At 45.2% G+C, this 23596-nt stretch overlaps 1 protein-coding gene across 14 annotated transcripts in view; it reads right to left on the bottom strand.

Annotated features, from left to right (window-relative positions):
* The window catches only part of scn1laa (sodium channel, voltage-gated, type I-like, alpha), a 379612-nt gene that overhangs the window by 267471 nt on the left and 88545 nt on the right, over window positions 1-23596 (bottom strand). For 10 of the 14 annotated variants that reach the window (XM_038789700.1, XM_038789708.1, XM_038789701.1 and 7 more), the window contains exon 2: window positions 2107-2423. In XM_038789700.1, the coding sequence (XP_038645628.1) occupies window positions 2107-2370 (264 nt within the window). In that variant the 5' untranslated portion in view covers window positions 2371-2423. Of the gene's footprint in view, window positions 1-2106; window positions 2424-23596 lie in introns of those variants that run through there. The other 4 variants (XM_038789705.1, XM_038789707.1, XM_038789706.1 and 1 more) reach the window with 2 other exon arrangements.

The following is a 23596-nucleotide window of genomic DNA, read 5'->3' as shown; positions in this document are numbered from 1 at the left end:
CCAGTTCCAGGGCCCTTTCCTCATGGACGGTGAGTGGTCTCTCATTAGCTGTGCCCCCTCCAGTCCTCTGACGCTCCCTGTTGTTGTGTGCATGCTTATCCTGTGGGGGGGGCGGGCGGGTGGGTGGCAGGGGTAAAGGGCAACAGTGTTAGACAGGTATATGACTACACAACAGCGGTTGCGGGTATATTGGCAGAGGTGCGCAGCACATTAGGGTTAGGGTTGGGTTAGCGTTAGGGTTGGCCGCTGCTAGCCCATTCGGGCCCGGAGACTTCGTGACCTTTGAGGGGGCCCGACGCCGGAGTGATCCCGCCATTTTTGGCGCCGGGTCCCGGCCATCGCGCCGGTTTTCGGAGTATCCCGCACCTTATGTAGAGATGAATCAATCAATGGTTGGATGAATCTCTATAAAATCTTAAAATACAACGTGCAAGCTAAAGTGTTCCTTTTTAAAATAAATATTCCAAAATGCTTTGTAGACAGGGATACCAAGCATGAAGTGAAAAAGATTAAGTGAGGAAACCTCAAGTCCAATTAATGACATTTTTGAGAGACTGGTGAAGGAATGCTGTGTGGTAGAAAAGCGAGAAATTATGGGAGAGTTCCAAAGGGCAAGTCGGTGGTGAAAAATGGCAATAGCAAATTGACAGTGCATTTTACAATTCCCCAGTTTTCATTTACATTGAAAGACAGGGAGTAACAGAAACAAAGGGCAGGTTACTAATGGGGAATACCAAGGGAAAAGAGGGGAAAATAAGTGACTTTGAAAGAGAATAGCAGAAGAAAAGAAAACAGCAAAAATAAAGTATCACAGAGAAGCTTAAAACAAATCAAGATGTTAAAAATAATGCCAGAGAGGGTAGTTATCAGGATATATAGGGCTCACAGGCAGCTCTTCCATTGGGCACCCAAAACTTTTAACGTCAGAGTATATTTCAAGCATATCAAAAGCCCAAGCCACAAGGAGTGAAATTTTTCAAAACCCATTGTATACTATCTAGAAACCAATAGACACTTACAACCTTTTGCATGAGTTGCAAAAAGTTGGTTTACAGGTGCAACGGGTGATTAAGAAGGCAAATGGAGTTTTGTCCTTCATTGCTAGAGGGATGGAGTTTAAGACTAGGGAGGTTATGCTGCAACTGTATAAGGTGTTAGTGAGGCCATACCTGGAGTATTGTGTTCAGTTTTGGTCTCCTTACCCTAGAAGGGACGTACTGCCGCTGGAGGGTGTGCAGAGGAGATTCACTCGGTCAATCCCAGAGTTGAGGGGGTTGGATTACGAGGTGAGCTTGAGCAGACTGGGACTGTACTCGTTGGAATTTAGAAGGGATTTAGGGGGGATCTTATAGAAACATATAAAATTATGAAGGGAATAGATAGGATAGATGCAGGGAGGTTGTTTCCACTAGCGGGTGAAAGCAGAACTAGGGGGCATTGCCTCAAAACAAGTGGAAATAGATTTAGGACTGAGCTCAGGAGGAACATCTTCACCCAAAGGATTGTGAATCTATGGAATTCCTTTCCCAGCGAAGCAGTTGAGGCTCCTTCATTAAATGTTTTCAAGATAAAGATAGATAGTTTTTTGAAGAATAAAGGAATAAAGGGTTATGGTGTTCAGGTAGGAAAGTGGAGCTGAGTCCACCAAAGGTCAGCCATGATCTCATTGAATGGCGGAGCAGGCTCGAAGGACCAGATGGCCAACTCCTGCTCCTAGTTCTTATGTTCTCATAAGCACAAATAGCAGAACTAATTTAACCTCAGGCTTATATTTCTGGCAAAACCAAATCTTCAACAGACAACTGTAAGAACTCACTGAGGAACAAAATAGAAAGTTCATTTCTGCACAGTTTATACTTGCAAAACATGGAGCTGCATAATCCAGTATCTCGCATACAACAGCTTGGAAGAGACACAAGTAAGTATGGCTAGTTGTATGTAATTGTACATAAACAAAAATAAACAATAATAAATAGTGATTATCATATTATATGCAGGTAGATCTTTTAAAAATCAAGATAAAAAAATAATCAAAATTATTAATATCAGTAATATTACTGAAATAAAACTTGACCAGATCACTAATTTGAATGTCTGATCACTCACTTTTTGTGTGCTATAAAATGGATCCAGGTCTTCCATTGGCTCAGAAACCATCCCTCGAGGTATGTCACCATAAATAAATGGTAGTGATTTACCGGCTTCCAAGTCACGATTTGGCTTGGGGCCATTTTCATCATCATCCACATGACGTTCCTTGGGTCTCTTGGCATTTTTCTCTGCAATGCATCTCTCAATAGCTGCAAGAGATTCTCGGGTAAAAAGGCGGAGGCTGTCTGGTCCTGGCGGTGCAAGCAGTGGCTGCGCCATCTTTTCATCGTGCACCTTGGAGATTAACCTCTAGCCTCCTGCATAAGAAGGTGCTAGAATAAAATAAATATTAAAATAAAAATAGTTATTATTTGAAAATGCTTTCCAGGTTAATTCTATTTACAGAAGGCCGAGCATTGCACAGAATAAAGTATATCACTTTGAATAAATTTGTCAATGCAATACTTCAGGAAATAATTCTCCCAAAACAATGCAAGTTATATACATACACACATTTAGAGTACCCAATTATTTTTTTCCAATTGAGAGGCAATTTAGCATGGCCAATTCACCGAACTTGCACATCTTTGGGTTGTGGGGATGAAACCCACGCAGACACTGGGTGAATGTGCAAACTCCACATAGACAGTGACCTGGGGTCGGGATCGAACCCGGGTCCTCAGCACCGTGAGGCAGGAGTGCTAACTACTGTGCCACCTTTCCACCCACGAGTTTGTTTTAAATTATGACTTGTGTCATATGAAAGTACCTTAAGAAATGTGTGTTTAAGAAATGTACCTTTAAGAAAAGGGTGTTTATCAGTGATGTCAGAGTGTGGGTGGAGCTTGGCTGTCTGTCAGCTTTTTACTTTCATTTTCAGCTGCTTGCTGCAGGGTGTGTTTTAGTTTTGTTTTCAGAGCTGGATAGCTGCAGACACATCCAGAAGGGGTATTCGTCTCTCTCTCTCTGCAGTCTAAAAACGATCCTTTGGTGATTGAAAACTAATAACTGCTCTCAGTAGTGACTTTAACCTGATGTGCTTCTGTTTAAAGGTTTCATTTTTAAGTCTTATGGATGTTAAAAGGATAGCTTAAGGATTACTTAGTGTTTATTCTTTGGGGGTTGTATTTGAATTAATGGTTGCTAAGACATTCACTGTATGTTTTAAAAAGGTTAACTTGGGTTCATAGAATAAACAATGTTTTGCTTTAAAAAATACTTCTCCATTTCTACTGTATCATACCTGCAGAGTGGGCCGTGTGCTCCTCATACCACAATCTATTCAAAGTTGTGGGTCAGATTAACTCCATGATACACTTTGGGGTTCTCTAAACCCTGGCCCATAACAAATTGGGGGCTCGTCCGGGATAAAAGTCTATCTATTGGATTAGCTTAGTGAACTTAAAGACAGTGAGGGGTGAGCACATTGTGGGTGCTTTTCAGGTGTGGTATTTTAGTTTAAGTAGGGAGTGTGTTGTGGACAATGGCTCTTTCAGAGGCTCTGAAGTTTTTTGGGATGGAGACGGTCACACGCAGTACCTTATGGACAGTGACTAAAGGCAGACTGTCACAGAATTTACAGTGCAGAAGGAGGCCATTTGGCCCATCGAGTCTGCACCGGCTTTTGGAAAGAGCACCCTACACCTTGACCCTATCCCCATAACCCAGTAACCCCACCCAACACTAAGGGCAATTGTGGACACCAAGGGCAATTTATCATGGCCAATCCACCTAACCTGCACATATTTGGACTGTGGGAGGAAACCGGAGCACCCGGAGGAAACCCATGCACACACGGGGAGAACGTGCAGACTCCGCAAAGACAGTGACCAAGCGGGGAATCGAACCTGGGACCCTGGAGCTATGAAGCAATTGTGCTAACCACAATGCTACCGTGCTGCCCCAAAGATTTGGCAAAAACACTGCAGTCAACATTACCTGACAAAAAGCGAAAAGTTGAGGTAATTATGGCAGTGGCTAAGCATTTCAAGTTGCCTGAGATAAAGTTTGACGCATTGGAAATGGCAAAAATCCAGTTACAAATTAAACAAATGGAACATGAGAAAGAATTAAAGCAGCTTGAATACGAAAGAGAGGAAAAAGAAAGAGAAAGAGAGAGAGAGAGAGGAAAAAGAAAAGGAGAGAGGAAAAAGAAAAGGAGAGAGAAGAAAGGAGAAAAGAAAGAACAGTCCTAGCAGAACAAAAAGAAAGAGAAAGATAGATACAGATCAGGGAAAAAGATAAAGAGAGAGAGTTTGAACTTCAGAAAATGGCCATGAAACATGGCAGTCAGTTAAAATTGGCAGACGTAAAGGGAAACGCACAGTTGGATGATAGTGATGAGGATAGTGAGAAAGAGCGTCAAAGTCGAAGGCTTGGTGGGGATCTATTTCAATATGTCCAAGCATTGCCAAGGTTTGACAAGATGGAGATTGAAGTCGTTTTCATTTCATTTGAGAAGGTGGCTAAACAAATGAAATGGCCACAGGACATGTGGGTATTATTGATTCAAACAAAGCTGATAGGTAGGGCTAGTGAAGTGTTTGCATCACTACTGGAGGAGGTATCGGGGACGTATGAGGAGGTGAAAAAATCCATCTTCGGTGCATATGAGCGAGTGCCTGAAGACTGCAGACAAAGGTTTAGAAATTTAAGGAAAGAATTTGGTCAAACATACATGGAGTTTGAAAGGCTCAAACAGAGTAATTTTGATAAGTGGATAAGGGCATTGAAAATAGACCAAAAGTATGGAGCTCGCAGAGAAATTATACTTTTGGAGGAGTTTAAAAAGTCAATTCCTGATACAGTATAGTGAGAACTCATGTGGAAGAGCAGAGGGTTAAAACCGTGAGATTAGCAGCAGAAATGGCAGATGATTATGATTTAGTTCATAAATCAAAGCTTGGTTTCCAACATCAGTTTCAGCCTGTGAGGGATAGAAACTGGGGACATGAGAAATACTCAAACGGTAGAGGCAAAGGTGATCTGATGGGAGATAATAAGGAGAGTGTACCTCAGGTTAAAAAAGAAATCCAGGAGGGTGGAAAAGAAATGAAAAGTTTCAAATGTTTTCACTGTAATAAACTAGGCCACGTAAAGTCACAGTGTTGGTGGTTCGAGAAAATCACTGGGAAGGCTGATGTGGTAAAACAGGATAAGACATTGGGGTTTGTTAAAGTGGTGAAGGAAAGCCAAAGTGAAGTGAAGGAGGTGAAAAAGATTGTACAGCTTGATCAAGAGGTGATTGATAAGAAGGTGCCAGATCTCTTTAAAGAATTTGCTTGTGTGGGTAAAGTTTACTCATGTGTATCAGCAGGAGTAGGTAAAGAAGTCACAATTTTAAGAGATACAGGAACTGGTCAATCTTTAATGGTAAGAGATGAGGAGTTATGTAGTTTGGGAAGAATGTTGCCAGAAAAGGTGGTAATATGTGGAATTCAGGGTGAGAGGAGCAGTTTTCCATTATATAAGGTAAGGTTGGAAGGTCCAGTGAAGAATGGTGAAATAGTATTGGGGTAATAGAGAAACTATCTTGTCCAGGAATACAGTTTATCTTAGGTAATGATATTGCTGGAGCGCAGGTGGGAGTGAAGCCTACTGCGGATGATAAGCCAGTGGAAAATCATGCAACTGAAGTGTTGAAGGACGAATATCCTGGGATTTTTCTGGATTGTGAAGTAACAAGGTCGCAAAGTCACAGGTTCAGACAAGAGGAGCAATCAAAGAGTGAAGATGAAGTTGAAGTTGAAAGTTGAAGTTGAAGTTGAAGTGCAAGTATCAGAAACGATTTTTGATCAGATGGTTGAAAAAGAACAACAGGTGGAGGATGAGGCGGATATTTTTCGTTCAGGAAAATCGGCGGAGTTGCAACAGAAAGATGTAGAAATAAACCGGATGTATCAGAAAGCATACACGGAAGTGGAATCTGCGTGTATACCAGTGTGCTATTATCGTAAAAGTGATGTCTTGATGAGAAAATGGAGACCTTTACATATGCAGGCGGATGAAAAGTGGGCAGAAGTTCATCAAATAGTATTGCTGGTAGGGTATCGAAAGGAGGTGTTGCGAGTTGCACATGAGGTGCCAGTGGGAGGTCATTTGGGAGTAAGGAAAACTCAAGCTAAAATCCAGAAACATTTTTATTGGCCTGGACTACATAAAGATGTAGTTAAATTTTGTCAATCATGTCACACATGTCAAGTGATAGGGAAACCTCAAGCAGGGATAAAACCAGCACCCTTAATACCCATTCCAGCATTTGAGGAACCTTTTACAAGGGTCTTAATTGATTGCGTAGGACAGCTTCCTAAAACAAAAAGTGGGAATCAATATTTTTTGACTATAATGGAAGTGTCTACTAGGTTTCCAGAGGCCATTCCAGTATGTAATATTACAGCTGAAAAGATTGTGGAGGAGTTATTTAAACTCTTTACTAGATATGGACTTCCCACAGAAATACAATCGGATCAAGGATCAAATTTTACCTCAAGGTTGTTCAAAGAAGTTTAGGAATAAAACAATTTAAATCAACTGCGTACCATCCAGAATCACAGGGAGCATTAAAAAGTTGGCATCAGACATAAAGTTAAGGTTGAGGGCTTATTGTCAAGATTATTCAGAGGATTGGGATAAAGGAATTCCATTCATACTGTTTGCAATTAAGGATGCACCTAATGAGTCAACCATATTTAATCCTTTTGAACTAATTTTTGGTCATGAGGTAAGAGGACCACTTAAATTGATTAAGGAAAAATTGGTGAGTGAGAAATCGGAAATTACATTATTGGATTACGTGTCAACTTTTAGGGAACAATTAAATAGAGCAGGTGTATTGGCTAGACAACATTTAAAAGTTGCACAAAATGTGATGAAACGGGTAGCGGACAAGAAATCCAAAGTTTGTAGTTTTACCACTGGAGATAAAGTTTTAGTATTGTTACAAGTGGCAGGTGAACATTTAAAAGCAAGGTTTTGTGGACCTTATCAGTTTGAAAGGAAATTAAGTGAGGTGAATTATGTGGTAAAAACACCTGATAGAAGGAAAACTCACCGAGTGTGTCATGTGAATATGCTTAAAAGGTACTTTGAAAGGGAAGGAGAGAATAAGGAGGCGGTCTTAATGATTCTAACTCAAAGTGACAAACCAAATCCAGATGATTGTGAATATGACACACCTCAAATTAAATTGGAAAACAAGGATGTTCTTAAAAATTGGGATAAATTGTTGAGTTATCTTCCAGAGGAAAAATGGACTGACCTGAAAGAGTTATTGATATCACATGGGCAAGTTGGTAGAGATAAATTGGGAAGTACTAAAATGGCTATACATGATGTAGATGTGGGAAATGCTGTTCCAATCAAACAACATCCATATCGACTTAACCCTTTAAAATTGGCACAGATTAAGAGATAGAGAGTATGTTTAAAAATGGCATAATTGAAGTGGGTTGCAGCCAATGGAGCTCACCCAAAACCAGACGGTATCCAACGGTTGTGTGTGGACTCTAGAAAGGTTAATGCAGTTACAAGAACCGACTCTTATCCTATCCCATGTTTGGAGGATTGCACTGAGAAAGTGGGACAATCAGCTTTTATTTCCAAACTGGATTTACTTAAACGTTACTGGCAGGTGCATATATCCGAAAGGGCAAACGAGATTTCAGCTTTTGTAACTCCAGATGATATATACCAATTCAAAGTTATGCCATTTGGCATAAAAACGCCGCAGCCACATTTCCACAGTTAACAGACAAAGTTGTTTCAGGATTACCCAATTGCGCGGTATACGTCGACGATCTGGTAATTTTCAGCCAGACATGGAAAAAACATTTGAAACATCTGATGGAGATATTTGATCAACTTCAGGAGGCGGGTTTGGTGATAAACCAACCAAAAGTGAATTTGGAAAAGCCCAAGTCACTTTCCTTGGCCATACAATCAGATGGGGTCGAATGGTCCCACGGGATGTGAAAACAAAAGTTATTGAGGAATTTCTGATACCCTCGACACAACGGGAAAGAATGCAATTTCTTGGTATAAGTGAATTTTACCGGAAATTTATATCAAATTTCAGCAGTGTGGTCGCTCCACTGACAGACTTGCTCAAGATGCGTAACAAATTCCAGTGGACAGCAGAGTGTCAACAGGCATTTAACGGCCTGAAGGCTGTATTAACCACTGCCCCTATGTTATCTATCCCAAATTATACGAAACCATTCAAAGTGGCGGATGATGCGAGTGATGTGGGTGTAGGTGCGGTGCTTCTCCAAGACGACGACGATGGGCTAGAGCGGTCTATTTGTTATTTTTCAAAGAAATTGAATTCTCACCAGAAAAAGTATTCAACGATTGAGAGGGAGACGTTGAGTTTGGTGCTAGCTTTGCAACATTTTCACATTTATGTGACCAGAAATCTGTCTGACACCATTATATGTGCTGATCATAATCCATTGACGTTCTTGGAGCGATTCCGGAATCACAATGCAAGGCTGTTTCGCTGGAGTTTATTCTTACAGCCATTTCATTTAAAAATAGTGCATGTGGCGGGATGAAAAAACGTGATTGCCGATGCTTTATCACGAATGTGATGAACGGAAGCAGTTTCAGTTGCAGGAAGAAGAACGAAAAAAAATGGACTATATTATTATACCTGTTTGCGTGTGTTGATTTTTGAAACGAAAAATTATGTTTACTGTGTGCATTTCTTAAAGGATAGTGAAAATGTGAAAAATGAAACCATCTTGAAGTTGATGGTTTATTTTTTGTTCTTGGGGGGAGGCATCATGTGAGAGTACCTATTTGTAATGGGTGTTTAAGAAATGTACCTTTAAGAAATGGGTGTTTATCAGTGATGCCAAAGTGTGGGTGGAGCTTGGCTGTCTGTCAGCTTTTTACTTTCGTTTTAGGCTGTTTGCTGCAGGGTGTGTTTTAATTTCGTTTTCAGAGCTGGACAACTGCAGTCACAGCCAGAAGGGGTATTCGTCTCTCTCTCTGTAATCTAAAAACTGTAAATCGATCCTTTGGTGATTTAAAACTAATAACTGCTCTCATTGTGACTTTAACCTGATGTGCTTATGTTTAAAGGTTTTTTTTTAAAGTCTTATGGATGTTAAAAGGACAGCTTAAGGATTACTTAGTGTTGTAATCTTTGGGGGTTGTATTTGAATTAATGGTTGCTAAGATGTTCACTGTATGTTTTAAAAAGGTTAACTTGAGTTCATAGAATAAACAACGTTTTGCTTTAAAAAATACTTTTCCATTTCTGCTGTAGCATACCTATAGAGTGGGCCATGTGCTACCCATACCATAATCTATTAAAGGTCGTGGGTCAGGTGAACTCCGTGATACACTTTTGGGTTCTCCAAACCCTGGACAATAACACTTGCACTTAAATTTTTACTTTTAAAGTTCGATGCCGAATAATTTCTGCAGATTGGAATAAATTAAGATATTTTTCCTGCTACTTTCATTGCCATCTACATTTTCCAGAACAGTCAAGGATTTCTGCAAACAATCTGAAATGTTTTGTTCACAACAATGTGAGAAGATTATTTTCTGTTTAGTGTGTCCATATTTCTGGTGGCTTTATATGAAAAAAAAACTGTTACTGTATGTCGAATTGTGGTACAGTACTTAAACCAAATGACTGGCTAACAGAGCAGCTGCACAGAACATCGTAATCTCAGGAATTAATTAACTCTAGTCTGTTTATTCCACAATTATATCCATATCACTGTACAATTTAAATAAAGTCTCAGTAATATGAAGCATTACTGGAGTAGCCTGGAATAATCTAGTGTATTAGCATATACATTGTTCAAACTCAAAAGAAAATCTGTTTAGAAATTTGTTGTTGGTACTAATTACTCAATTCAGTTAAATAATGGAGCTCATTTGTGCTCTCTGAAGAGAATTATCAGATGGCACTCAGGCAAAAGATCTGTGCTGGTGGCAACAATTGCTTCCCAGTCCATAATTCTCCTCCTCCATTACCCACATTATTTTTCATACTAAGATGGTCTGGGGCTGAACCCTTAACTAGGTTTTTAGATGTTAATATCACTGGTAATTTAAAAAATACTAATCTTCCCAAAGCAACCAATCCAATATTTTTATTGTTGAAGCAACTTCAACTTGCACTTGTATAGCACAACGAAAAATGCAAGAATTTTTGACACTGCACCATGGAAGGAGGTGTTGATATTGTCCATTAGAAGTAACAGATACCACTTCTGAATTTCATCAGCCAGCAAAGGATAAACCAAGATTGTTTACTCATCAAACCTAAAAAATATGAACAAAGCTGCGAGTCCTAAACTCACTGAGAAATCGAGTTACACCTCCCTCTCATTAACAGAGCAGAGCAGAGAGGGAAAGACATAAGGCTCATCACACTTTGTTAAGCCAGCCCGCATCTTCAGCCTCTGTTTTTAAATCAATACAAGATCCAAGCACCCGTGGCGAGTGTGCGGACAAACTGGGTAAACTCAGACTATTTTAGGCTGCATCGGGGGACAAGGCATGGATGTCCACTCTCCCCATTGCTCTTTGCCTTGGCTATAGAGCCACTGGCGGTGGCGTTGAGAGCGTCGAGAGCCTGGCAGGGGATTGTATGGGGTGAGCAGGGGCGTGGAGCATACGTTATAGCTTGATGTGGACGATTTGTGCTGTCATTTCGGACCGGTTGGGAGGTATTGGTGGGATTATGCGGATCACTAGGTTAATCCCAGAGCTGAAGGGGTTGGATTACGAGGAGAGGTTGAGTAGACTAGGACTGTACTCGTTGGAATTTAGAAGGATGAGGGGGAATCTTATAGAAACATATAAAATTATGAAGGGAATTTTACATAGATAGAATTTACAGTGCAGAAGGAGGCCATTCGGCCCATCGAGTCTGCACCGGCTCTTGGAAAGAGCATCCTACCCCAGGTCAACACCTCCACTCTATCCCCACAACCCAGTAACCTCGCCCAACACTAAGGGCAATTTTGGACACTAAGGGCAATTTAGCATGGCCAATCCACCTAACCTGCACATCTTTGGACTGTGGGAGGAAACCGGAGTACCCGGAAGAAACCCACGCACACACGGGGAGGATGTGCAGACTCCACACAGACAGTGACCAAAGCCAGAATCGAACCTGGGACCCTGGAGCTGTGAAGCGATTATGCTATCCACAATGCTACCGTGCTACCCAATAGATAGGATAGAATAGATAGGATAGATGCGGGCAGGTTGTTTCCACTGGCGGGTGAAAGCAGAACTGGGGGGCATAGCCTCAAAATAAGGGGAAGTAGATATAGGACTGAGTTGAGGAGGAACCTCTTCACCCAAAGGGTTGTGAATCTATGGAATTCCTTGCCCAGTGAAGCAGTAGAGGCTCCTTCATTAAATGTTTTTAAGATAAAGATAGATAGTTTTTTGAAGAATAAAGGGATTAAGGGTTATGGTGTTCAGGCCGGAAAGTGGAGCTGAGTCCACAAAAGATCAGCCATGATCTCATTGAATGGTGGAGCAGGCTCGAGGGGCCAGATGGCCTACTCCTGCTCCTAGTTCGTATGTTCTTATGTAAGCCATGTTGGCTGGATTTGGGGTGTGTGGTTGTCCATTGTATTCAAAATTATAATATAAATGCCTCAAAACATATATTTTTTTAAAAATCAATACAGATGTGTTGCAGACAAGAATGAGAAAGAACTGAAACCCCTGTTCGCTTCCCTTATGTAATTTTTTTTAAAAAGGAAGATGGGTGTGTTCCTTAACCCCAGAGTGCGTGGACAATTTTAATAACCAGCAGCAAGTTTTTTGCAGATTTAAGTACACACACGCATACTCCAGAAGTGTAGTTGGATGAATTCAATAACCAAAGTTGAACACCAAAGAGCTGTACTTTTTCCAGGTAACAAAGTTGTTTTTCTGCATCAATAGACCTAAAAAGGAACAGGCTTAGAGACCTAACAATGTTGCAGTTTTAAAGGGTGGATGTTACTGCCCTCTCCGATGTTACTGTTTCTATGTCTTTCTGCAGACAGCATTTAAAGATTTAAAAAGAGGCTAACGAGGAGGAGTAGGGCCGCTGTGGAACCAAAAAGGGATTTAAACATGGAAGCAGGGGTTTGAGGTGTTAAATGAATACTTTGCAACAGGAAGCACATGCTACCCAGGCTATGGTGACAGAGAAGGGAATTCTATCACCTGAGGGGTTCAAAATAGATAAGGTGGTAGTGGATAAACTGTCGGCACTTAAAGTTGGCATGGTTCTGGAACTGGATGAGATGGATCCAAGGATATTGAAGGAAGTGAGAGTGGAAATTGCAGGGGCATTGGCCAGAATCTTTCAGTCTTTCCTAGACTGAGGGGAGGTGCCAAAGAATTGGGGAATTGCAAACATTATGCTCTTATTCAAAAAAGGTTGTCTGGATAAGTCCAGCGTTTACAGCATTTACTAGTCAGTTTAATTTTGGTGGTGAAGAAGCTTCCAGAAACAATTATTCGGGATACTTGGAAAATTAGACACATGGAAAAATGTGGGTTCATTAGGAAGAGCCTGCATTGATTTCTCATGGGAAAATCGTGTTTAACTAACTTGCTGGAGTTTTTTAAAAAGGTAACAGAGAGAACTGGTGAAATTAATGCTGTTAATGTGGTGTACATAGACTACCAAAAGGCATTCGATACAGTGTCGCACAACAGACTTGAGAAAAGAGTGATAGCTCATGAACAAAAGAGACAGTAGTGATGTGGATGAGTAATGAAAACAGCAAGTAATCGTTAATGGATATTTATTGACTGGAGGAATGTTTGTGGTTGAGTTTTCTTGGGGCACATTTCCAAATTTATATTAATGATCTAGATCTTGTTGTCCAGGAGACAATGTCAAAGTTTGAAGATATCACAAAACTTAGAAGCGTGATAAACTGTGAGGATGACAGTGTTGAACTTCAAAAAGCACTTGGACAAGTTGGTGGAATAGGTAAATAAAGTTCAATGCAGAGAAATGTGAGGTGATTCATTTTGGTAGGGAGAACACTGACAGCATAAAATAAAGGGTACAACTTTAAAGGAGTAGAGGGACTTCGGTGTTTATGTGCACTAATTATTAAAGATGACAGGACAGGTGGCGAGGGCAGTTTGTAAAGCTTCCAGTAACTTAGGCTTTACTAATAGCGGCACAGAGTACAAGAGCAAGGAGGTTATGCTGAATTTGTATAGGACTGAGGTTAGAGCCCAACTGGAGTATTGTGAACAGTTCTGGGTGCTACACTTCAGGAAGGATTTGAACGCATTGGAGAGAGTGCAGAATAGATTTACAAGAATGCTTCCATTAAGATCCATTTGCATCCTTGCACAGAGGGAGCCAGAGCATAGAGGTCGGTTTGGTGCCCGGCTCGAACTTCAAATTTGTCCGGAAGCCCGATTCTCCGCCTGATCGCAATCCGCATTGGCGGTATTGCGAGGCAGAGAATCCAGCCCACTGTCCGATTTTCTACAAGGTAAGTAAAAAAGAGATGTGAGAAAATAAACATGGGTCCTTTCGAGGCAGAGAAAGTAACAAATATAATGGGGACTAAGAAAATAACACAGACTTTGAACAAATACTTTGATTTGATGTTCACAGTCGAACACACAAAAAAATTCCAGAAATAGTGGTGAACCAAGGATATTGCGAAAAGGAAGGATATTAGAGTCATAGAGTTTTACAGTACAGAAAGAGGCTCTTTGACTCATTGGGCTGGATTCTATGCAGCCCTGAGCCGAAGTCGCGTTTGACGCGGGGGCAGAGAATCAACATTCTCGACCGGATTGTGACCGACTGGGCCCCGGAGAATCGCTTGTCTGTCAATCACGCCAGAGGCCCGCCCAGCGATACTCCAATCCCGACCGGCCGATTTCCCGACGGCATGGTTCTAACCCCGTATGGCCAGTTGAGACTCTTGCGCAGCAGCTGCGGACTGCCCTCTTGGGGGGAGGGGTGGATCCAACACCAGCCGGGGAGCGATCAGGCCGGTCCGATGGAGGGTTGCATGGCCGATTGGGGGGACCTTGCTTCTTGATGATGGTCCACAGTCCGAATCCGCCACAGCGCTCGGCACGGCCGCTGGAGGCCACCACTGTGCGCATTCGCGGACTCGGAACCGGAAGTGCGGGGGCCGCTATCCGCAGCCAAAGCTGCATGAATTACTCCAGGTCCCTGCCAGCCCCTTCAAGGTAAGTGAATAGCTCTTTATTTTTTCTCCCCGTGTGTGCGTGGGTTTCCTCTGGGTGCTCCAGTTTCCTCCCACAGTCCAAAGGTGTGCGGGTGAGGTGGATTGGCCATGCTAAATTGCCCTTAATGTCTAAAATTGCCCTTAGTGTTGGGTGGGGTTACTGGATTATGCTGATAGGGTGGAGCTGTGGGCTTGGGTAGGGTGCTCTTTCCAAGAGACTCGATGGGCCGGATGGCCTCCTTCTGCACTGTAAATTCTATGATTCATCAACCAATTCACCAACACCGTGCTCACCAGCCCCCTGCTAACAAGGTTGAGCAGCACTTCAGCAGCACTTGCTCAACCAACCCCAGCCAGGTCACAACAATGGCACAGAGGAGATCGGCCCCAAGACTCGGGGATGCAGATCTGGGGAGGCTCCTAAACACAGTGGAGGCCAGGAGAGATATACTATTCCCTCGAGGGCCCAGGAGGGTCAGCCAGAGGGAAGTCAGTGCTGTCTGAGATGAGGTGGCGGCGGCTATGAACTCCGGAAGTGTGACCAGGAGGACTGGACTCCAGACTGACCTACGCTGGGCAGCACAAGTGAGTAGATAAAAATGCCCCATCCTCAGCCCAAGATCTTTCCACTCACATGCAAGCATCCACCCCCACAAATCACCATGCAGCCCCAACCACTCCCCCCCTCCCCCCCCCCCCCAACTCCGCCTTCCCCATCTCCCTTCAGTCCCAACAACCCTTCCTTCACCGCCCCCCCTTTCAACTCCTAGACTGTGGTGGAGTGCCAGACTTAAGAATCCTCACCTTCGTTGAGGATTAAGCCCTGGAGGTGACTGGGGTAGCAGAGGACAGGGCGGTCACCCACGTGGAGGTTGACGGATGCTGCAGAGGTGAGGAACCACCGGGTCCCACACGGAGAACTTGTCAAACATGACTTGTGACTGCCTTAGATGGCGCCGGCCCATCCCGGGTGGCTCCTCTCAGCCTCCCATGAGACCACCTTGGAGGGGAGCTCCGAAGAAGACACTGATGTCATCCCCACTCTCCACTAGCGCAGCTACATGCATCTCAGCGGGAAATGTTACTGGTCAGGCTTCTGGTGCACAATCTGGTAAGTACCCCTTATCCCCAAGAGCCAGCCGCTCATTCTGGGGTGGTCCTCGAAGAGGCCAGGAGTGACCGACTGCCCAAGGATGTAGCTGTCGTGGATGCTCCCTGGGAAGCATGCACACACGTTCTTGATGTTCATGTGTTGGTCACACATGAGCTCAATGTTGAGGGAGTGGAACCCCTTTCTGTTAACATAGGGCACTCTCAAGCGTGCCATCCACTATCCCCTGGACCTGGGGCATCCCGGCAATGGAGGAATGACATGCTGCCCGGACATCTTTCTGGGCATGGTCCATATCAAGATTGATGTAGTTCTCCCCCCGGAAAAACACGGCATCCATGACCTGTTAAATGCATCTGTGTGCTGTGGCCTGCAAGATGCCACACATCTCCCTTCTCAAGCCCTGGAATGATGTTAAGGCGTAAAAGCTCCAAGCTGCGGTGAACTTTAGGGCTACTGGGAGCGGGTGTCCTCCTCCTCCTCCATGTGGTGCCAAGTCTGCGAGTTCATGGCACATGCCGCACTGTCTCCTTGCTAAGGCAGAGCGTCTTGCAACACTTGTTCAAACTGGGCCTTCTCGGGACTCCTCATCTGGGTCCCTCCCTGGTCTGATGGGGTGTGAGGCAGGGTCCGACACATGATCTGTTGCCTCAAGCATCTGTTAATGCTGCTGCCCCCATCTCCGGCATCTGGCTGCCCAGCCTAGCAGCAGCACCACTAGGGCAAGTTGTGCTGGGTCCAAAATGTTCAATATCGATAAGGCATTGGGAGATGTGTTAGACTGACAACCAGCAGTGGGTCCCAACCAGGACCCTTCATTCCCCCATTGATCCCCCCCAACCTGGAATGCCCTGGCCACACATTCCCAGCTGCAACCGGCTCCCCTCACAGGGCCCCAGATCTTGTGCCCCGAACACCCGCTGGTACCATCCCTGTGGCACTCACCCACACGTCACCAGAGCTGTGTCCCATCCTCCAGGTGTTCAGGTGTTGGCTGCTGCGTTTGTAGTGTTGTGTCCCGCACAGTGGCCGGGCATCACGGTCTGATTGGGATGCTGGGCAATGACTTCCACATGCTATATGGCCAAGCCACCTACGGGAATCAACTTGGATCGTGGGTAATGCTCACTGAACCACGACTGCCAATTCCCTATGAGCAATAGCCTTCACCCGCACGGCCAGAGGCCTCGACAGTCGGTGAGGGTTATGGGTGGTCAGTGGGTCAGACGGGCAGGGATAGGAGTTGCCTGAAGAATGAATACACACATTCCAGGGTTGGCATGGTGGAACCACATGCGGTTCTTCCCTGGCCACACCCCATGGCATCCCACCCAGGCTAGCCACATGGACCCCGCCGACTATGGCAAGATCTGCAAGACATAATGGGCTACAAGATGAAGGCATGTAAAATAACCGGCTCCAACGCACCCCTCCCTGAGGATCTCAACGCATTCTACGCACGCTTTGAGCAAGAGGTCAGTGAGAGCACGCCCTCCACCCCAGAAGCCTCGGATGAGCTTGTATCGGAGGTCACCCTTGCATGTCAGAGCAGCCTTCCTGAAGGTCAACCCACGGAAAGCCATTAGCAAGGATAGGGTACGCGGACAAACACTCAGGTGTTGCGCCGTAGTGGATCGGATCTCAAACAATGACAAGACAGAGTACAGGAAAGAGATAGAGACTCTGGTGAACTGGTGCAACGACAATATTCTTTCCCTCAATGTCAACAAAATTAAGGAGATTGACATCGACTTCAGGAAGGATAGCGGAGAACATGCCCCTGTCTACATCAATGGTAACAAATTAGAAAGGGTCGAGAGCTTCAAGTTTGTGGGCGTCCAGATCACCAACAACCTGTTCTGGTCCCCCCATGCTGACTCTATAGTTACAAAAGCCCATCAGCAACTCTTATTTTTTCAGAAGACTAAGGAAACTTGGCATGTCAGCTACGAATCTCACCAATGTTTACAGATGCGCCATTGAAAGCAGTCTTTCAGGTTGTATCACAGCTTGGTATCGATCCTGCTCTGCCCAAGACCGCATGAAACTACAAAAGGTCGTGAATATAGCCCAGTCCATCACGCAAACCAGCCTCCCATCCATTGATTCGGTCTACAATTCCAGCTGCCTCAGAAAGGCAGCCAGCATAATTAAGGACCCCACGCACCCCGGACATACTCTCTTCCACCTTCTTCCATCAGGAAAAAGATTCAAAAGTTTGAGGTCACATACCAACCGACTCAAGAACAGCTTCTTCACTACTGCCATTAGACTTTTGAATGGACCTACCTCGTATTAAGTTGATCTTTCTCTACACCCGAGTTATGACTGTAACATTATATTCTGCAGTCTCTCCTTCCTTCCCTATGTACGGTATGCCTTGTCTGTATAGCATGCAAGAAACAATACTTTTCACTGTGTACTAATACATGTGACAAGAATGAATCAAATCAAAATAATAAATCAAATCAAGTCAATTCACCCCCAGCCAAGCACTGGGATGGCAAGCCCAGTGCCCCAGGGCTCTTTGTCTGTGAGCAAATATGGTTACTCATCTCCTCGGATCCCCACAGAAGCCCTTCCGCCAGGTTTACGTTGTATCATAGAATTTACAGAGCAGAAGAAGGCCATTCGGCCCATCGAGTCTGCACCGGCTCTTGGAAAGAGCCCAGTAACCCCACCCAACACTAAGGGCAATTTTGGACACTAAGGGCAATTTATCATGGCCAATCCACCTAACCTGCACATCTTTGGACTGTGGGAGGAAACCGGAGCACCCGGAGGAAACCCACGCACACACGGGGAGGATGTGCAGACTCCGCACAGACAGTGACCCAGCGGGGAATCGAGCCTGGGACCCTGGAACTGTGAAGCAATTGCGCTATCCACAATGCTACCGTGTCTGCATAGCATGCACGAAACAACACTTTTCACTGTATACTAACACGTGACAATAATAAATCAAATCACTCCATACTCCCCAATTGATCTCCCCTCCCAACTCCGCTTCGTATTTCTCCTCTATCTTCACCACCCGCTCGCCCAGCCACTTGTATATATCCCCAATTCTTCACTCCCCTTCCACATCCGGAAGCAGCAGTCGCTCCAGCAGGATGTATCCGGCAACTTCGGGAACCCCCTCCAGACCTTTCACGCAAAGTCCCTAACCTGCAGATACCTGAACTCACTGCCCGTCGACAGCTCTACCATCTCTCTTAGCTCCTCCAGACTGGCGAACCCTTCCTCCAAATACAGATCCCTCACCTTGACCAGTCCAACTTCCCTCCACCTCCTGGATACACTATCCATCCCCCCCCCCACCGACTCAAACCCATGATTCTCGCACAGCAGCATTAGAACCGACGTGCCTTCCACCCTAAAATGCCTCCTCAGCTGATTCCATATCTTCACCGTGGACTGCAGCACCTGACTCCCTGAATACCTACTCGGAGCCATTGGCAAAGCTGCCATCACCATGGCCCTCAAACTAGACCGCTTACAAGATTCCTCCTCCATCCTCACCCACTCTATCCCTTCTCCTTTCCACCACCGCCGCACCTTGTCCACATTCGACACCCAGTAATAATAATGCAAGTTCGGCAACGCCAACCCCCCCCCCCCCCAGGCTGCCTCTGCCTGTCGCAGGGTCCTCCCCACACTCGGTACCTTCCCCGCCCATACAAAGTCAGAAATCATTGTGTCTACTTTCCGATAAAAGGCCTTTGGTATAAAGATCGGGAGAGCTTGAAAGATAAACACGACCTTGGCAGAATATTAATTTTCACCACTTGGACCCTCCCCGCCAATGTTAAGTACAATGTATCCCACCTCTTAAGATCCCCCCTGGTCTCCTCCATCAGCTTTGTTAAGTTCCATTTATGGAGCCCCATCTATTCCTTCGCTACCTGAATCCCCAAATACCTAAACCTATCCCTCGCCGTGAATGGTATCCCCCCCCAAATTAGCCCACTCATTCACCGGGAATATCTCGCTTTTCCCTGCACTCAGCTTGTACCCAGATGACTCTCCAAACCTCCACAGCAGGCTCATAATCCTTCCCATACTCTCCAACAGATCCGAAACACACAGCAAGAGATCGTCGGCATAGAGCGACACCCGATGCGCCCTCTATCCCCTCATAATCCCCCGCCACTCTGCCGAGCCCCTGAAAGCCATCATCAATGGCTCTATCGCCAGCGCAAACAGCAGCGGCGACAGCGGGCACCCCTGCCTCATACACCTGTATAAGTCACAGCTTTGTGAGCTCATATCATTTGTCCTCACCCACGCCCTTGGTGCCACATACACCAACCGTATCCATGCCACAAATCTCAGCAAAAACCCAAACCTTCCCAAAACCTCGAAAGTACCGCCACTTCACCCGATCAAATGCCTTCTCCGCGCCCATGGATACAACCACCACCGGTACCAGAGCCCCCGACAGATTCATCACCACATTCAACAGCCGTCTTATATTACTCACAAAGCCTGTTTGATCTTCTGCCACCACCCCAGGGACACACTCCTCCATCCTCCCCGCCAACAACATAACCAATACTTTCACACCCGTGTTAAATAGCGACATGGGCTTATACGACCCACATTCCACCGGATCCTTCCCCTTTTTCAGGATTAGAACAAAATAACAAAGAACAAAGAAAAGTACAGCACAGAACAGGCTCTTTGGCGCTCCAAGCACGCGCCGACCATGCTGCCCGTCTAAACTAATATCTTCTACACTTCCTGGGTCTGTATCCCTCTATTCCCATCCTATTCATGTATTTGTCAAGATGCCCCATGTCACTATCGTCCCTGCTTCCACCACCTCCTCCGGCAGCGAGTTCCAGGCGCCCACTACCCTCGGTGTAAAAAACTTGCCTCATACGTCTCCTCTAAACCTTGCCCCTCGTACCTTAAACCTATGCCCCCTAGTAATTCACCCCTCTACCCTGGGAAAAAGTCTATGACCATCCACTCTGTCTATGCCTCTCACAATTTTGTGGACCTTTATCAGGTCGCCCCTCAACCTCCGTCATTCCAGTGAGAACAAACCGAGTTTATTCAACCGCTCCTCATAGCTAATGCCCTCCATACCAGGCAACTTCCTGGTAAATCTCTTCTGCACCCTCTCTAAAGCCTCCACATCCTCTGGTAGTGTGGCGACCAGAATTGAATACTATACTCCAAGTGTGGCCTAACTAAGGTTCTATACAGCTGCAACATGACTTGCCAATTCTTATACTCAATGCCCCGGCCAATGAAGGCAAGCATGCCGTACACCTTCTTGACTACCTTCTCCATCTGTGTTGCCCCTTTCAGTGATCTGTGGACCTGTATACCTAGATCTCTCTGACTGTCAATACTCTTGAGGGTTCTACCGATCACTGTATATTCCCAACCTGCATTAGACCTTCCAAAATGCATTATCTCACGTTTGTCCGGATTAAACTCCATCTGCCATCTCTCCACCCAAGCCTCCAAACAATCTAAATCCTGCTGTATCCTCTGACAGTCCTCATTGCTATCTGCAATTCCACCAACCTTTGTGTCGTCTGCAAACTTACTAATCAGACCAGTTACATTTTCCTCCAAATCATTTATATATACTACGAACAGCAAAGGTCCCAGCACTGATCCCTGCGGAACACCACTAGTCACAGCCCTCCAATCAGAAAAACTACTCTCTGCTTTCTGTGACCTAGCCAGTTCTGTATCCATCTTTCCAGCTCACCCCTCGTGTGACTTTATCTTTTGTACCTGTCTGCCATGAGGGACCTTGTCAAAGGCCTTACTGAAGTCCATATAGACAACATCCACTGCTCTACCTGCATCAATCACCTTTGTGACCTCTTCAAAAAACTCTATCAAGTTAGTGAGACACAACCTCCCCTTCACAAAACCATGCTGCCTCTCGCTACGTCGTAATGCTTCCAAATGGGAGTAGATCCTGTCTTGAAGAATTCTCTCCAGTAATTTCCCTACCACTGACAGAAGGCTTACCGATCTGTAGTTCCCTGGATTATCCTTGCTACCCTTCTTAAACAAAGGAACAACATTGGCTATTCTCCAGTCCTCCGGGACATCACCTGAAGACAGTAAGGATCCAAAGATTTCTGTCAAGGCCTCAGCAATTTCCTCTCTTGCCTCCTTCAGTATTCTGGGACAGATCCCATCAGGCCCTGGGGACTTATCCACCTTAATATTTTTCAAGACACCCAACACCTCGTCTTTTTGGATCTCAATGTGACCCAGGCTATCTACACACCCTTCTCCAGACTCAACATCCACCAATTCCTTCTCTTTGGTGAATACTGATGCAAAGTATTCATTTCGTACCTTGCCCATTTCCTCTGGCTCCACACATAGATTCCCTTGCCTATCCTTCAGTGGACCAAACCTTTCCCTAGCTACCCCCTTGCTTTTTATGTACATGTAAAAAGCCTTGGGATTTTCCTCAACCCTATTTGCCAATGACTTTTCATGATCCCTTTTAGCCCTCCTGACTCCTTGCTTAAGTTCCTTCCTACTTTCCTTATATTCCACACAGGCCTCGTCTGTTCCCAGCCTTCTAGCCCTGACAAATGCCTCATTTTTTGTTTTGACAAAGCCTGCAATATCTCTCGTTATCCAAGGTACTCGAAATTTGCCGTATTTATCCTTCTTCCGCACAGGAACATGCTGGTCCTGAATTCCTTTCAACTGGCATTTGAAAGCCTCCCACATGTCAGATGTTGATTTACCCTCAAACATCTGCCCCGAATCTAGGTTCTTCAGTTCCCACCTAATATTGTTATAATTAGCCTTCCCCCAATTTAGTACATTCACCCTTGGACCCCTCTTATCCTTGTCCACCAGCACTTTAAAACTTACTGAATTGTGGTCACTGTTCCCGAAATGCTCCCCTTCTGAAACTTCTACCACCTGGCCGGGCTCATTCCCCAATACCAGGTCCAGTACAGCCCCTTCCCTTGTTGGACTATCTACATATTGTTTTAAGAAGCCCTCCTGGATGCTCCTTACAAACGCTGCCCTGTCCAAGCCCCTTGCACTAAGTGAGTTACAGTCAATATTGGGGAAGTTGAAGTCTCCCATCACAACAACCCTGTTGCTTTTACTCCTTTCCAAAATCTGTCTAGCTATCTGCTTCTCTATCTCCCGCTGCTGTTGGGAGGCCTGTAGTAAACCCCTAACTTTGTGACTGCACCCTTCTTATTCCTGATCTCTACTCTTATAGCCTCGCTGCCTTCTGAGGCGTCCTCCCGTAGTACAGCTGTGATATTCTCCCGAACCAGGAGAGCAACTCCGCCACCCCTTTTACATCCCCCTCTATCCCGCCTGAAACATCTAAATCCTGGAATGTTTAGCTGCCAATCCTGTCCTTCCCTCAACCAGGTCTCTCTAATGGCAACAACATCATAGTTCCAAGTAATAATCCAAGCCCTAAATTCATCTGCCTTACCCATAATACTTGTTGCATTCGAACATATGCACTTTAGGCCACCAGACCCGCTGTTTTCAGCAACATCTCCCTGTCTGCTCTTCCTCAGAGCCAGAGTGGTCCTATTCCCTAGTTCTCCCTCAATGTTTTCACCTTCTGACCTATTGCTCCGGTACCCACCCCCCTGCCATACTAGTTTAAACTCTCCCGTGTGACACTAGCAAACCTCGCGGCCAAGATATTTATGCCTCTCCAGTTTAGATGCAACCCATCCTTCTTATACAGGTCACACATGCCCCGGAAGAGCTCCCAGTGGTCCAGATAACGGAAACCCTCCCTCCTACACCAGCTGTTTAGCCACGTGTTTAGCTGCTCTATCTTCCTATTTCTAGCCTCATTGGCATGTGGCACAGAGAGTAATCCCAAGATTACAACCCTAGAGGTCCTGTCTTTTAACTTTCTGCCTAGCTCCCTGAATCTTGCTGCAGGACCTCATGCCCCTTCCTGCCTATGTCGTTAGTACCAATATGTACAATGACCTCTGCCTGTTTGCCCTCCCCCTTCAGGATGCATGCTACCCGTTCTGAGGCATCCTGTATCCTGGCAGCAGGGAGGCAACATACCATCCTGGAGTCTATTTCACGTCCACAGAAGCGCCTATCTGTGCCCCTGACTACAGAGTCCCCTATGACTACTGCTCTTCTGCGCTTTGACCCTTCCTGCTGAACATCAGAGCCAGCCGTGGTGCCA

This window comes from Scyliorhinus canicula, chromosome 2, assembly GCF_902713615.1.
Source record: "Scyliorhinus canicula chromosome 2, sScyCan1.1, whole genome shotgun sequence".
NCBI lineage: Eukaryota > Metazoa > Chordata > Chondrichthyes > Carcharhiniformes > Scyliorhinidae > Scyliorhinus > Scyliorhinus canicula.
The sequence above is the reverse complement of the archived record's forward strand: the minus strand, read 5'-3'. Positions and strand labels throughout refer to the sequence as shown.